We start from the raw sequence: 16371 nt of genomic DNA on the forward strand, positions 1-16371 counted from the left end.
AGGGTAGGTGTTCCAACTGAGGGGAAGAGAGGCCAGCTCTCCTGGCTACGCTTTTCCTAAGTATAGATTGTGAACAAAATAAACGTTGCTTATTTAAGCTACTAAACTTTGAGGAGATTTTTAGGAAAAAAACAGATAGAAAAGTGGATTAAAAAAAGAGATAATAAGAAACATAACTTTGACACAGTAGAAATTGGTTTCCTATAAACTGGAATCTAATAAATGTCGAGATTAATTTAAAATGACAAACAGTGCTGATGAGAAGAAGCAGATAACTAGAAGAAAGACCTAAGAACTATTCAGGAGGAAGTTTTTGGCAGGTTCCCTTCACTTACAATTTCTTACAGATAGGCAGGTATGCCTCTTCAGAATTTCCCCTCAAGTTTGAAGATAAGGAAGGTTGGTAAGCAAGGAGACATATGAAGTATCATAGTTGAAAAACAACTAGAAATCGTCAGTTTAATTACCAAAATCAGACTCTTTTACCTCATCTCAATGAACTGAAATTCTAAGGGATAGGCAGCTTTGAATATTTATTAATCTAGGACTCAATCTTCATTGTCCTTTCCTCAGAGAAGAAATAAAACATCATGGAAGCATTTTTAATCTTCTCAGTAGTAAAACAAATGCAGTGTCCTTTGGCAGTATATAATTAAATACAATTTTTCCTTTACCTTACTTAAAGCTTGTTTGTCAGGGAAGGTAGGACTATCTCATTTTTACACTGTACCACAGTGCTTCTCTATATCACACAAACTGGCTTTGAAATTCAAATTACTAATCTATTATTTGTCCCAGATAAATTGATTATTACCTTTTTAAAAAAAATTGATTTTATTTATTTTTGGCTGTGTTGGGTCTTCGTTGCTGCGCACAGGCTTTCTCTAGTTAACAGCGAGCAGGGGCTACTCTTCGTTGAGGTGCACAGGCTTCTCATTACAGTGGCTTCTCTTGTTGTGGAACATGGGCTCTAGGCGCATGCTTCAATAGTTGTGGCATACAGGTTCCATAGTTGTGGCTTGAGGGCTCTAGAGTGCAGGCTCAGTAGTTGTGGCGCATGGGCTTAGTTGCTCCATGGCATGTGGGATCTTCCCGGACCAGGGCTTGAACCATTGTCCCCTGCATTGGCAGGCAGATTCTTAACCACTGCACCACCAGGGAAGCCCTACCTGGTTTTTAACAGCTATACTCTTAAAATTTTTTCTTTGGATGGGATGAAATAGTTATTCTATTCATTATGTGTAAAGCTATAAAGTACAGCTATGCATCTCTTTCTTTTTAAATAAAAGAAGGTAGATACAGGGAACTGTGGTTTCTGAGAATTCAGAATCTATGTCAAGAACAAGATCAGCACGAGTGTTATACACAAGAAACACGTCAAAAGATGATTTAATTGTGAATTGCAACATGATGGCTTAGAGAGACTTCCAATGAGGAAAGCTGACAGCCCAGACTTAATCTCCTCCTAGATGGTGAAACGTATGGATGAGTCTATGAATTATAATGAGCTAAACATAATGAAGCAGATAGCAGACTAAGTCAGCAGATCTCGTGACCAAGATTTGATGGAAACTGGAGTGAAGTGGGAGGCATTGGGTGAGAGACTAAAGGTCTGAATGGAGGGAGAAAAAAAGGAATGGACTTTACCTTTGTAAACCTACTTCCCATCATGTCATGGGGTCAGTGAGGCATAAGCTGGCCACAGGCTCCTTCAAAAGGCAAAAAACCTCCACGGAAGTAGAGTTAAAGACACTCCACTACACTGACTTTTTATTATTACATAAAACAACTGGTAATATGCAAGATGACTAAGAAAGAATTCTCATAAAATCTGACTTGGTACTGGCATAAGACAGACATATAGATCAATGCATTACCATTGAGGATCTAAAAGGAAAGCCCCACATTTATGGCCAACTGATTTTAAGAGTGCCAAATAATTGAATGAGACAAGAAGAGTCTTTTTAACAAATGGTACTGGGACAACAGAATGTCCACATACAAAAGAATAAAATTAGACCTCTACCTCATACCATATGTAGAAATTAACTCAATATGCAAGAGCTAAAACTACAGAATTCTTAGAAGAAAACACAGGTGTTTATCTTCATGACTGGATTTGGCAATTCTTAGATATGACACCAAAAGACAAAAATCGACCAACTGAACTTCATCAGTATTAAAGACTTCCGTGGTTTGAAGGACACCATCAAGAAGGGGAAAGGGCAAGCTCCTGAATGAGAGAAAATACTTGAAAATCCTATATCCGATCGAAGATTTGTATCTAGGATACAAAAAGAACTCTTACAATTCAATAATAAAAAGACAATCCAACTTAAAAATGGGCAAAAAGTTGAATAGACAGTTCTTCAAAGAAGATACACAAATAGACAATAAGCACATGAAAAGTGCCTCAACATTATTAGTCATCAGCAAAACGCAAATCAAAACCACAATGAGATGCCACTTCACACCTACTAGGATGGCTATAATCAGAAAGACGGTAATGACAAGTGTTGACGGGCATGTAGAGAAATTGGAATGCTTACACACTTTGGATAAAAATGTAAAATGGGGCAGCCACTCTGGAAAACAGTACAGCAGTTCCTCAAAAGGTTAAACAGAGTTACCATACGATACAGCAATTCCATTCATAAGTATATTCCAAAAAGAAATGAAAAAAATATGTTCACACCGAACCTTGGACATGAATGTTCACAGCAGCATTATTAACAATAGCCAAAAAGGTGGAAACAACCCAAAGGTCCATCAACTGATGAATGGATAAATAAAACGTGGTACGTCCATACAAATGAATATTATTCAGCAATAAAAAGAAATGAAGTATTGATCCACGCTACAAAACAGATGTACCTTAAAAACATTATGCTGAATGAAAGAAGGCAGTCACAAAGGACCCCATATTCTGTGATTCCACTGACATGAAATATCCAAAATAGGCAAATCTATAGAAACAGGGAGTACAGTCGTGGTACTAGGGCTGGGAATATGAGGAAGGGAAAACTGGCACAGAGTGATGGCTAAAACGTATAGGGTTTCTTTATAGGGTGATGAAAATGGTCTAAAATTGATTGTGGTGGTAACTGTATAACTTTTTGAATATACTAAAAGTCACTGAATTGTACAGTTTAAATGAGTGAACTACATGGTATGTTCATTATATTTCAATAAAGCTGTCACCAAAAAATAACGGATGCTTTGGGGTAATGGTGTGCTGCTCAGCTTCAGATCACTAGCCATGGTTCAAGACACAGACAGTCAACAGTGTGCCCTTTTTATGGAAAAATGATATCGGAAAAAGCTGTCTTTTTTACTGGTATCAAATCTAAAACATTAAGAGACAAATCTGCGTTTCACTGCTCAAAGCATGGAGTGATTTCTATTTCCCCAAATTAAGTGACTTTTGGGTCCCAAAACTGATTAAAAATTACCTTATGTTTTAGCATATTAATCTGAATATCCATTTCAATTTGATTGATTTTTAAATCTCCATGGAAACTAAGCTCTCCATTTTCATATTCATTTAACTTCCTTCTTGGCATTTTTAAGAGTTTCTTAAGTCTGTAGAAATGCATAGAATGAATAAGTCAAGTTCTTAAGAGTAGATAATTAATAATTATTTAAACAGATATATGTTCTATCATATAAAATAAATGCTATAAATTATAATTCTTTCTCATATGTTCTAATCCAATATTGTTTGAAAGCATAATGACTAAATTATAATCTTAGGTAAATAATATGAAGAAAAATTTTATGACACACGCTAAGTAAAGAGTTAATATAGTGTGTGTATACATATATTATACAGTTCTTATAAGTAAGCTGTTATTAGTATCCATTTTTAGTATGTTAATATGAAATATTAACTTATTATTAAATACTAGTTATAAACCAGAGATCAGTGTCCAAGTTGAAGAAGAAAAGCATATCATATATGAATGTTTTGAAAAGACACAAAAAGACATTTTGGTACTTACTGACCACAGCCTCTGCAAGAAGGAAAGAAAGAACACACAAAAAACATCGACACTCACTCAAAATAGAAAAGGAAACAAGAAAGAAAAATCTTTGGAGTCTGAGTTGACAGGGAAGAAAACCAGGCTGAGCTGCATAAAAAAGGAAATCAGCAGAGAGAGAATGTGTACCAGTCTCTTCAAGCTGTTTTAAGAGATCTAGAAATCTTGCCCAGCACAATGCTAACAAAATGCCAAGCAATGTAGAGAAAATTAAATGAGAGAAAAATACTAATGAGAATCAGGGAAGAACCATAAGTATAATACCAAAATCCACAGATGCTCAAGTCCTCCTAAGCACATACTCCTGTATACTTTAAATCATCTCTAGATCACTTATAATACCTAATACAAGGTAAATGCTATGTAAATAGTTATAAATACAATGTAAATAAATGCTATGGAAATAGTTGCCACCTGAGGCCAATCCAAGTTTTGCTTTTTGGAACATTCTGGAATTTTTTTCCCCCTGAATACTTTCAATCTGAGGTTGGTTTAATCTGTGGATGCTGAGGGCTAACTATGCTCAGCAAATAACCAGAAAGGAAGCCATGTGGAGGCATCACAGACATTGGGAAACACTCTATTTTTTTTTTTTTTTTAATCTGAGTGGTCAAAACATGATCACTAATGTTATTATTCTTTAAGTCATACATATGTTTTTTTTTTTGTTTTTTTTTTTTGTTTGTTTTTTTTTTTTGCGGTACGCGGGCCTCTCACTGCTGTGGCCTCTCCCGTTGTGGAGCACAGGCTCCGGACATGCAGGCTCAGCAGCCATGGCTCACGGGCCCAGCCGCTCCGCGGCATGTGGGATCTTCCCAGACCGGGGCACGAACGCGCGTCCCCTGCATCGGCAGGCGGACTCTCAACCACTGCACCACCAGGGAAGCCCCATACATATGTTTTTGTATGTATATTCTAGAACTAAACTTTTAGAGCAGAAAGAAAATATAAGCAAAATCAAGGTAGTTTTTGATGTTGTTAAACAGTGACACAAATAGGTTTTTAGATATTAAAATACTTGAACTCTGAAGGGGAAGGACACAACTGAAAGAAGGCAGGATTACCAAAAAACAGCAAAGATATCTTGCAGACATAAAAATTCAAGGTAGATGATAAAGAGCAGAGTGACATTACTATACACAAGGCACACTATTGTTATTGTTTCAGAAATCATTGAAGAGGAACTGTAATACTGGGGCACTCAAAACAGTTTCAGATTGTGCTGTGAGTTTCTAAAGTAAACTTTTAAATAGGATGGATGATTTAAGTATGAATATACACATACAAAATGAATTTGTATCTAAGGTTTTAATAAAACAAAATTATAGTTAAATCAATTAGTTAATAGTTGAAATTATCAGAAATATTAAAATCTTACCCAATAATCTCTTTTTCTAATTCACTATTTTTCTTCATTTCTTGATCCAAATTATATTCCAGAGACTGTTTTAACTCAATACATTTCTTTAATTGCTCCTTTTCATCCTCAGACTTTGAAAAAAAAATTTTAATTATTTTTTAAAACCTAGAGACTTACTCTTCTTTCTTAAAAATATTACTTCTCATGAGTTCATGAGTAATATACATTTATAGTGAAACACAGTTTATAAACCTGATGCCAATAAGGACAGACTTCAAAAATAATGACTTTTCTTGAAACAGCTTATATTGATTTTTCATTTTCATCATTTCATCATTTTCCTAGAATTTAAATTGCCAAAATTTATTTGTTAAAAACAGACATTTTGGGACTTCCCTGGTGGCATGGTGGATAAGACTCCGTGCTCCCAATGCAGGGGGCCTGGGTTCAATCCTTGGTCAGAGAACTAGATCCCACATGCAGGCCGCAACTAAGAGGTTGCATGCCACAACTAAGGGGCACACCTGCTGCAACTGGGGAGCCTGTCTGCTGCAACCAATTATTATTTTGGAGCAACCAAAATAATAATAATAATAAATAAATAAATAAATAAATAACCCAGAGGTTTTTACACGTTAATGAAATTTTTTTAAAGAGTGGCTATATTTACGTTTTAGTTTCTAAAGATGCCCTAGAAACATTTTCATCAATGGTTTAAGATACTCCAGGTTTTGTTAAATCACATCCTACTAATATAATCTTTGAAAAATTCCCACACAACATGAGATAAAGCCTTTTATTCTCTGTAAGCATTCTTCCACAGGTTTTAATTTCTCCATTTCTATTAACCATTCTTCTCTTTAAATAAAGTTTAAGTCTTCTATACACTAAATAAAAATGTAATTTCTTCTTGATTCTTGTAGCTTTTTCTCTCATCCTTTTTCTCCCCCACCCCTGCCACTGGACTCTTACATTCTTTTTTTAATTAATTAATTAATTTTATTTATTTATTTTTGGCTGCGTTGGGTCTTTGTTGCTGCGTGCGGGCTTTCTCTAGTTGTGGTGAGTGGGGGCAACTCTTCGTTGTGGTGCGCAGGCTTCTCATTGTGGTGACTTCTCTTGTTGCGGAGCATGAGCTCTAGGCACATGGGCTCAGTAGTTGTGGCTCCCGGGCTCTAGAGCGCAGGCTCAGTAGTTGTGGCGCACAGGCTTAGTTGCTCTGCGGCATGTGGGATCTTCCCGGACCAGGGCTCGAACCCGTGTCCCCTGCATTGGGAGGCAGATTCTTTTTTTTTTTTTTTTTTTTTTTGTGGTACACAGGCCTCTCACTGTTGTGACCTCTCCCGTTGCGGAGCACAGGATCCGGACGTGCAGGCTCAGCGGGCATGGTTCACGGGCCCAGCCGCTCTGCGGCATGCGGGATCCTCCCAGACCGGGGCACAAACCCGTGTCCCCTGCATCGGACTCTCAACCACTGCACCACCAGGGAAGCCCGGCAGGCGGATTCTTAACCACTGCACTACCAGGAGAGCCCTGGACTCTTACATTCTTTAACGCACGGTCTCATCCACAATTCATCTTTCATCACTTATTCTCTTCTTTTACACTAAATTGACTTTCAATCTTGTAACTCCACTAAAAGTTTTGAGGGTCATCAAGAACCGTTTCTTCAGTCCTTACCCTGCTTTACTTCTCAGCAGCAACTGCTAACATGACCACACTCTGCCTCTGCTCCTCTGAGCCCACCTCAGTCTGAATGACAGTAACCCTTGATGTTCAGTCCTTGACCCTTTCTAATCCTCTTTCTAAATTCTCTCAGGGCTCCCTACATCTCAAGGCTTCGTACTGGATTCCCTAACCTACCTTTCCAGCCTTGACCCCTTTGCTGAGATCACCTGTACTTTTCATTCCCGCTCCTCGCTCCTCATAGACAACATCCTCAGGCACACTCATGAGCCATTACTTGGTGTGGATTATCCTTGTACAGAGCTACTCTTGGACACTTTATGTTTATTCTTATTGGTGTTACTTTGAGTGTAGTGTTATTTTCTAATCTTGGGGGGCACCCTCACCCTTAGGATGTTGACCAGCATACTTTGTCTTTATTTCCTTTTATAATGAGAAAGTTTTTCACAAGGATCAGATTATCAATTATTTGACCTTGTTTTCTTTTTCTTTTTGGCTGCATTGGATCTATGTTGCTGGGTGCGGGCTTTTTCCAGTTGCGGTGAGTGGGGGCTTCTCTTCACTGTGGTGCGCAGGCTTCTCACTGTAGTGGCTTCTCTTGTTGCAGAGCACAGGCTCTAGGCACGTGGGCTGCAGTAGTTGCAGCACATGGGCTCAGTAGTTGTGGCTCACAGGCTGTAGTGTGCAGGCTCAGTAGTTGTGGTGCACGGGCTTAGTGGCTCCCCGGCTTGTGGGATCTTCCCAGACCAGGGATCGAACCCATGTCCAATGCATTGGCAGGCGGATTCCTAACCACTGCACCAGGGAAGTCCCTGCCCTTGTTTTCTTTTGAATAATTTCCTATTCCACAGAAACCTGACCTTATGGAAGTCTTCTGACACTCCTTTCAGGTGAATACTCAACTATACTGTTTGGAGTCTTGAGTCAGATAGAGCTCTCTCTTCTTCCCAGCCCAGATTCTTCATCTCAACACTGTGCTGACCATATATCTTAACTCAGGTTGGCTCTGGCCTGGGGATTCCTGAGATGAGAACTTTCTAGAGAAGCCAGGGCTACTGACTGAATTGGTGAAAAGCTGTCTCATTAAATTTTTGATTTGTGTAGACCTTAAAGTGGCCAATAATTCTATGTCATAATCCTAACTCATCTCTATAGGAATCTACAGAAAATCCCTAATTATATTTTTAATATGCTTAATCAGTGTGGGGTATTCTTACAAAATTTTCAATTTCTGATACCCGAATAGATTTCTGTTTGACAATGTAAGGGGACATCCGGCACTCTCATTCACATAAGACTCCTTTTGTCAACATATTGTATTGTCACTTGTATGAAAAGTATGCTAATACAATGTGACTAATTTATATCAAGTCTAGAAAAAATAATTTTCAATGTTTCTTTAACACAAGAAGGGCCAGTCAATAGAATGTTCTAGTTCCCCTGACAGGTATATCTGTATAATGACACTGCAAGAATCTAACTATTGTGATGGAAAGAGACGAGTTGGTAGGTGCTACCTCATCCCTCCAACTTAGGGTTCACAATAGAATCTTCTGATTTTTAAATCATAGGTAGCTTCCCCTACAAAGGAGAGTATAAATGGCAGGAGAGTCCCTTTCTGCTTGGTAAATAGTTACATAGCTTTCACTATACATTGATAAATTGGAATCCTGGATTACACATCAGTCTTTTCTGAGACTGGCCGTTACACCTTTGAAAGGCTGATTAACTCAAGTGTCTGGGAAAAAAATTGTTCCTGAACTTGCTATGCTAGGAGCACCTGTTACTATGTAAGGCCCTGACTGAGCAGCCATTTCTACTTTTTCACTGGCATCTCTTTTCTTTTTTTAAAGAAAAAAGGGGGACTTCCCTGGAGGTCCAGTGGTTAAGACTTTGCCTTCCAATGCAGGGAGTTCGATCCCTGGTCAGGGAGCTAAGATCCCACATGCCTCCTGGCCAAAAAACCAAAACATAAAAGAGAAGCAGTATTGTATCAAATTCAATAAAGACTTTAAGAATGGTCCACATCAAAAAAAATCTTTAAAAAATAAAGTAAAATAAAATCCAAGAAAGGAAAAAATACATTCCTTTCAGAAAAATGCTTTCATAGTGACCTAGTTAGTATTCCTTCTTGATAAATAAAACGAACTACAACATTAAAAGTAATTCATTCTCAGGCTTCCCTGGTGGCGCAGTGGTTGAGAGTCCGCCTGCCGATGCAGGGGACACGGGTTCGTGCCCCGGTCCGGAAAGATCCCACATGCCGCGGAGCGGCTGGGCCCGTGAGCCATGGCCGCTGAGCCTGTGCATCCAGAGCCTGTGCTCCGCGACAGGAGAGGCCACAACAGTAAGAGGCCCGCGTACCGCAAAAAAAAAAAAAAAAAAAGTAATTCATTCTCAAAATAGCACTGGAGGGTTTAGATTACAAGGGAAATTCAGAATTCTAGATCAAATCATTACTCAAATTTCTGGACTCAAACACATATTTGTGTACCACTGTTCATAACAGCATTATTAACAATAGCCAGAAGGTGGAAAAATCCCAGTGTTCATTGACAGATGAATGAATTAACAAAATGTGGTATACATAAAATATTGCTTTTGCACTGTCACAATCTTTTTAATTAAAATCTTACTAGAAAAATCAATTTTATTATTTCAGTCAACTTCCTCTATAAAGAGGAATTATGCTACTAGTAGCAAGTAGTATCAATATAAAAATAAACTCTTTTATCAATGAGACTTTTCATATTGTCCAAAATATTCTTATATATTACTAGTATAAAAATTAAAATTCCTTTTCAGCATGACAGAAATTAAGAGATTGACTTACTGAACTTGTACTTAACAGGTTTTTCTGAAGCTGTTCAATTTTGCCGGCTTGCTTTTTGACTGTAGCTTTTAACTTGGCATTTTCAATTTCAAGCCTAAAATGCATATTTTAAAATAATTATTCTCACACATAGATTTTTAAAATACCGCACACATTTTCTGAACAAACAGCTGCAGGTTCAATTACATACGTTCTTAGAATTTTGAAAAGTAGACGATTTGGCAATTGTGCCGTTTTCTAGTTGTGTTCTGTGGATAATGTGAAAAATTTAGAAATAATGGAGAAAAATTATGCATTTCAAAATAGCTCAAAGCTGAAGTGTTTACCCAGCCTCACAATGATGTATTTATTGTCATTACTGATATAATTCTCATACTATACTGCTTATCTGCTCTATACTTAAGTTATTTTCTGTGCTGCTTTAAATTGTACTTTTGGATGTGATCCTGCGTCTTCTCAGCACATCTCATGGCCTCTGTACGTCGATCCTGTGCTTCTTGCAGCTAAAAGGAGAAAAAATTTTTTAAAATTACTGATAATCTAGCAAATCCGCCATCATCTGTTTTTATGTCTTTCATCTGCATATTGTTTATGACTACTTTCCTGCTGCAACAGCAGAGTTGAGTTGCTACAACAGACACCTTGTGACCCACAAAGCCTAAAATATTTACTGTCTGGCCCTTTACAAGTTACTGACCTCTAGTACTAAACCACAACATCATTCATGCTTTAAATTATACTTTATCAAATAAATACACAAACTTATAAATTGGCCAAATGGGGAAAGATATTTATATTTTTTATTCCATGCTCTATACCAATTATAATTTTAAAGATCCACATATGTGAATGACCACAGCTCTTCCAGTGATTATGAACGTTCACACTACACACTACTGTTGGTGACAACCAGATGCTTCAGTGACTAGTGTGAGAGGCAGTATCTACACAGGAGCCAGAATGCGTGGGTCTGAGTCCCAATTCCACCAGTTATTTGCTGGATGTCCTTGAGCAAATTACTTAAATTTTCTGTGTCTCAGTTTCTCCAGCCGTAAAATGAAGATAATAATAGCACTGACCTCACTGGGATGTCAGGAAGATTAAATTGGGGGAGGGGGGTATACATAACGTATTTAGAAAAGTACGTGGAGCATAGTAAATGCTAAGTGTTTACAATTAGAATTATTCCTATTGCTGTATTTTATGTTCTAAACAATTTGATATTTTAGGCAGATGGCATGCCAACAGAAGTGGTCTCCTGTACAAGTCCCACTGAAAGCATTCTCCATACCATTGAAATTGGCAGTAAACGGGGAGTGTGAGGACCAGAATGTATGTGCCCAGTACTTCAAAAACTTTCACTGATTCCACTAATCAACCTGTACTTTTTTCCACTTATAATAATTTATAACTTACTTCCTCTCTGTACTACTCAGTGGGCAGTGATCATGGATTTAATATGCAAATAGCACCTCCTGGATTGAGTGGTACATAACTTACGTGACCATCAGAGGAAGGGTTAAGTCACTGGCAAGGAAATATCACCCTATTGCTAAATCAAAGTTCTGAATCAGTTCACTCCCAGCGACTGTTTATGTCTAGAAAGTACTCGGATGAGAAAATTAAGGTTATGTGGTATGGATATCGGAGAAGCTATCCACAGAGCTTTACAGTTGGTGAAATGCTATAAATGTCAAAATCCCCAGTTCTGGCTGCATAATGAAGGAAGGTAAATTTAGATTTTTTTTCCAGAGTGAGGGAAAAAAAAAGAGCATTTAATTGAACAATTCTCCTCTATTAGATTAAGAGCTTTTAATTTTATATTTAATTGCTTAAAATACATTTTAATACAAGATTTATTATATCAATAGCTCTAAGAAAAAATTATTGGTATGGTATAAAGTACTTAATTGTATCCTAGCAACTGTTAAGCTAAAATATTTTCAATTTATGCAAGACAGGTGCCGTGCATATCAATAAGTATTCCCTGTTAGACAAATTTATACTTAGACAAGATTCTCCCTCATGAAAAAAATTAAAACAGTGTAAAACTAAGGGCTAAACTGTTCTTCACAGACTAGATGACAGGGTCAATGAGAGCTAGGACAGTCAGAGAGAGCTTCATGGAGAAGACTGGGGGCCAGGTCTGAATAAATGGAGGATTAGGCAGGAGGAAAAGAAACTGTAAAGACAGAAAGGACAGCATGAGTAAAGGCCAAGAAAAGGTGAAATCAGCCAATTAACTAAGAGGATAAAATCCAACAGCAGGGAGATAAAAATTATGTCTACACAGTAACTTGTAAATGAATGTTCACAGCAGCATTATTAACAGCCCAAAGGTGGAAATAACCCAAAGGCCCATCAACTGATGAATGGATGAATGGCTTAGCTACATAACGTGCTGTTCGACAATAATCAGAAATGGAAGTACTGATATGCGCTATAACATGGATGAACCTCGAAAATGTTAACGTCAAATGAGAAAAGCTAATCACAAAGGACCACATACTGTGTGATTCCATTTATATGAAATACCCAGAATAGGCACATCTACAGAGACAGAGATTAGACTGGTGGTTGCTGGGGCTGAGGGAGATGGGGGCCATGGGTGATGGCTAAGGGATGCAGGGTTTTCCTTTGTGGGTGATGGAGATGCTCTATAATTGACTGTGGTGCCAAGTGCACGACTCTCTGAATATACAAGGAGAGATTCGACTACACATTTTAAATGGGTGAATTATACGATATGTGAATTATCTCAATAGTTTTCTTAAAAATACAACGGCAGGCTCTATATAATTTTCTTAATTTTCTATTTTGGGTGTACATACTATACACGATCTGAGTATCTCTATGCTTTTACAATATATCTAAAATGAAAAGAAAATGAAGGCAATGCCTAACTTCAACTGGTTTGTATAATGACCTTTCTGCACAAGTTATTCTGAAATCCATGAAATAAATATCCACAGATACTATATCCATTCACGAAAGTGAAGATGAAAAATGACAATTTTATGGAACATTCCATTAAACATTATCCTCTGATTTTATCTGGCTTGCTTCATCATGGTAGTAGAGATATCACTAAAAAATACTGTTTAATAGAAAAAAAAGTCTCTCAACTTCTGTGAGGAATCATGCACAATTCTCAACTTTCCTGAGGGTAAACATTGTAAGAAAAAATATATAATGCAAACGGCAGAATGAAAGTCAGAGTTTAAGAAACAAGTGCATCATAAAGATAACAAAATTGTAATAAATTTACTTGTAACGAAAAGACAAAAGAAAGCCATCCAAGAAAATTAGTGTCCTAAAACACTTTATCCTATACATTAAGTATTGACACGTTAAATTTCATACATACCTGACTGGTGACTTGACGTAATTTTTTCTTTAAATCCTGTGCCTCATCTTCTAAATTAGTACGATAACGTGATGTGACCTCCAGTGAAGCCTCTGACATAGATTGCTTTTTTAGGGTATCAGCCAGTTCTTGTTGAAGTTGTCTCACAAGTGCCTAATAAGATACTCTGTCACTGATTTTATAAATTACCTTATTATTAAGTTATGTTAATAATAGATAACTCCAACATACGTACTTTGAAAACTATCACCAGAGACATCAATTCGTCTCCTTCTTCTCGTATGTGCACCTTCCTGCTCACTGAATTTGGTTTAAGACACAGAAGGTGTTACCCTCCGGCCTTATCGCTATTAAGTTACTTAGACAATGGATTCAGTCCCGCTATCCACTCCCTGCCCTTCCCGATCAATTTGCAGAGCTTGAGGACCTCCTCAAGTCTCAGAAAGAAATGGGTGTGTAGGTGGGACGAGTGGTGGGAACATCTTCCCTCTTCTCTACTGGAGGCTTCGATTAACTTCAGAGATCCTCACATATTCAATCCAGTGCTCAATAGATTCCTATCTCAGAATTAAAATGAGGTCATTCCATTTTAATTCCTAGAATTAAAATGAGACCTTCAGGGCCTCCCTCTGCCTCCCGATGGCAGCCCCTATGACCTTGTCCCCCACTCTATTCCTGCTACTCATGAATCTGTCACCCCTCACTAGTCTGAAAATGGGAGTCCAATGTCAAATTAATAAGTCACAGAGAGCTACAATTCTCTTTGTATTGGACAAATTTATATCCAAATGATAGTAACTGAGCCTTGAAATGAGAATTATGAGCAAATTATTTGTAAAAATGTTCCAAGTAAATTATAAATAGAAGTGGGAAGATTAAATCAAGTATAGTTTTGCTAAAGCTCACTACTTTAATCCCAAATTATGATTTAATGAAAAGTAGATGCCTTTAAAGAGTTGAGAGGTCATAAGAATACATGGTTTGAGGCTGAACTATTTCCCAAATTAATTCTAATTGACATGAATAAAAATAAAATTATATCAACTAAAAAGTTATGACAAGCTACTGAAGGAAAAGTACTATGAGATACGGCATCGACACATCAGTTCATCTGGGAAATCTGGAATTGACTGTCAAGGTAATACACGCAACTGAATCTTAATTTCAAAATAATTCATTTTAGATCTGAGCGTTTCATTTATCTGCTTCATCATGATACTAAAATGTGACATAAAGATTAAAATTATTATCTTAGCAGTAGAAGAGTAAGTTACTAATACCTGTCTATACCCATTAACAATTTATAACTTAATCTCTTAAAATTTCATAGGTGACACAATGTCTCTACTCAAAGTAAAGCACCTCTCAGGTCTAATTCTTTATTTGCTGGATACAAGGTATGCTTTTAGGCTGATTTACAGTCTATAGATTTATAGTCTATATATTTTTATATTCAACTAGATTCAACATTTAGCCATAATCAAAATCACTTTGCATTTTCTTTCAGGAAGTCTGAGAATTATTTCTCTTCTTGGATACTTACTTCTCTTTCTGTTTTCTCATTTTCATACTGATACATTCTCTCTTTTAAATGATTACATTCATTGATTAACTCCTTGTTTCTTTCCTCCAGCATCAGACCTTGTTTTTCACTTTCAGCTTGAAGTTTTTTCACAATATCCTGAAACTGGTCTTGGATGTTAATTACTGTCTTCTCTTTACTGTCGGCTTTGTTTTGCGCATCATCCAGTTGCTGTCTGAGCAACATGTTTTCACTCTGGAGTTGAGATAATCTCTCTTCTAAGGATTCCTGCTTTCCAATGTATTTATTCACTTTGCCTTGTTCGCTTTGATACATGTGTTCAATTTCCTTCTTTTGACACTGTGCTTGGCTTAGGTCTCTCTGTACACGTTCTAACATCAAAGTCTTTTCTCTGAGAGCATCCCTCGTGTGATGGAGCTGGGTTTCTAGGCTATTGAATTTACTTTCAGCTTTAGAAAGTTGCTGGGAAAGCATCTCATTGTTATCGTTCAGGTTAGACACATCAAAATTCATTTTGTCCTGCAAGCGTAACCACTCATCTCTTGCTCTCTGGAAGGCAAGTTCCAGGTCTCTTTTTGATATCTGACTTTGCTGGTGATCATGTATGGCGGTAGCCAGTCTAGAACGGTAGGATTCCACTTCTGTTTCCAGTCTTTCTTTGCTTTGTTTTTCATTCTCCAGCTTAGAGTTTAGCATTGTATTCTCAGCTGTCAGAACATTAAGCTGTCCAGTATATTGGAATGTTGTCTTTGTTAATGTTTCCTCATTCAGTTTTATTGTCTTTTGAAGATCATCATTCTTTTCTTTTACAATTTCAATGTCCTCAAAATATTTCTTTTCCTTTTCCTGGTTCTGACATTTTATTGTGTCTATTTCCAGTCTTAGCATGGCAACTTCATCCTGCAAGATGTGGTTTTTATGTAACAGATCTTTTTCTTTTTCAGGACTATTGGACACCTAAGTGAAACAGAGGAGATTTTTAGCTAGTACTCAATAAATTGACATTTCATGATTTCCTCTGAAAGACTAACCTATATGTTTATACAATGAAAAGGCTGCAATAAGTGGATATCCAACTGGAAAAAATAAGGTTGGATACAAACCTCAGACTTCTTACAAGCAGAAATCTTCAAAAGTTCAAAAATTTAATTAAAGACAATGAATCCACGAAAGCAAAAAAGAAACCACAAGAGAATTCTTAAGAAGCTCAGAATTGGAAAGGCCTTTCTCTAAATTATAACAAACCCAGAAGGCTTAAAATAAATGACTAATAAATCTGACTACACTTAAAAATTGCATCTGATGTGATATATTTATACAATGGAATACTACTCAGCCATAAAAAAGAATGAAATAATGCCATTTGCAGCAACATGGATGGACCTAGAGACTATCATACTAAGTGAAGTAAGCCAGACAGAAAGACAAATATCATATGATATCGCTTATACATGGAATCTAAAAAAATGATACAAATAAACTTATTTAAAAAACAGAGAGACTCACAGACATAGAAAACAAACTTATGGTTACTAAAGGGGA

The 16371-nt window shown here is 37.0% G+C and overlaps 1 protein-coding gene across 1 annotated transcript in view; it reads right to left on the reverse strand.

The window, feature by feature from the left end:
• ANKRD26 (ankyrin repeat domain containing 26) overlaps nucleotides 1–16371 on the reverse strand; it is a 92343-nt gene that overhangs the window by 13693 nt on the left and 62279 nt on the right. Inside the window, exons 25-30 of the mRNA XM_079914893.1 lie at nucleotides 14830–15786; nucleotides 13287–13439; nucleotides 10352–10422; nucleotides 9920–10013; nucleotides 5419–5531; nucleotides 3453–3582 (exon numbers count right to left, since the gene is read on the reverse strand). Coding sequence (XP_079771019.1) covers nucleotides 3453–3582; nucleotides 5419–5531; nucleotides 9920–10013; nucleotides 10352–10422; nucleotides 13287–13439; nucleotides 14830–15786 — 1518 coding nt within the window. The remainder of the gene's footprint in view (nucleotides 1–3452; nucleotides 3583–5418; nucleotides 5532–9919; nucleotides 10014–10351; nucleotides 10423–13286; nucleotides 13440–14829; nucleotides 15787–16371) is intronic.

The sequence above is a fragment of the Stenella coeruleoalba genome (genome assembly GCF_951394435.1).
Source record: "Stenella coeruleoalba genome assembly, chromosome: 2".
NCBI lineage: Eukaryota > Metazoa > Chordata > Mammalia > Artiodactyla > Delphinidae > Stenella > Stenella coeruleoalba.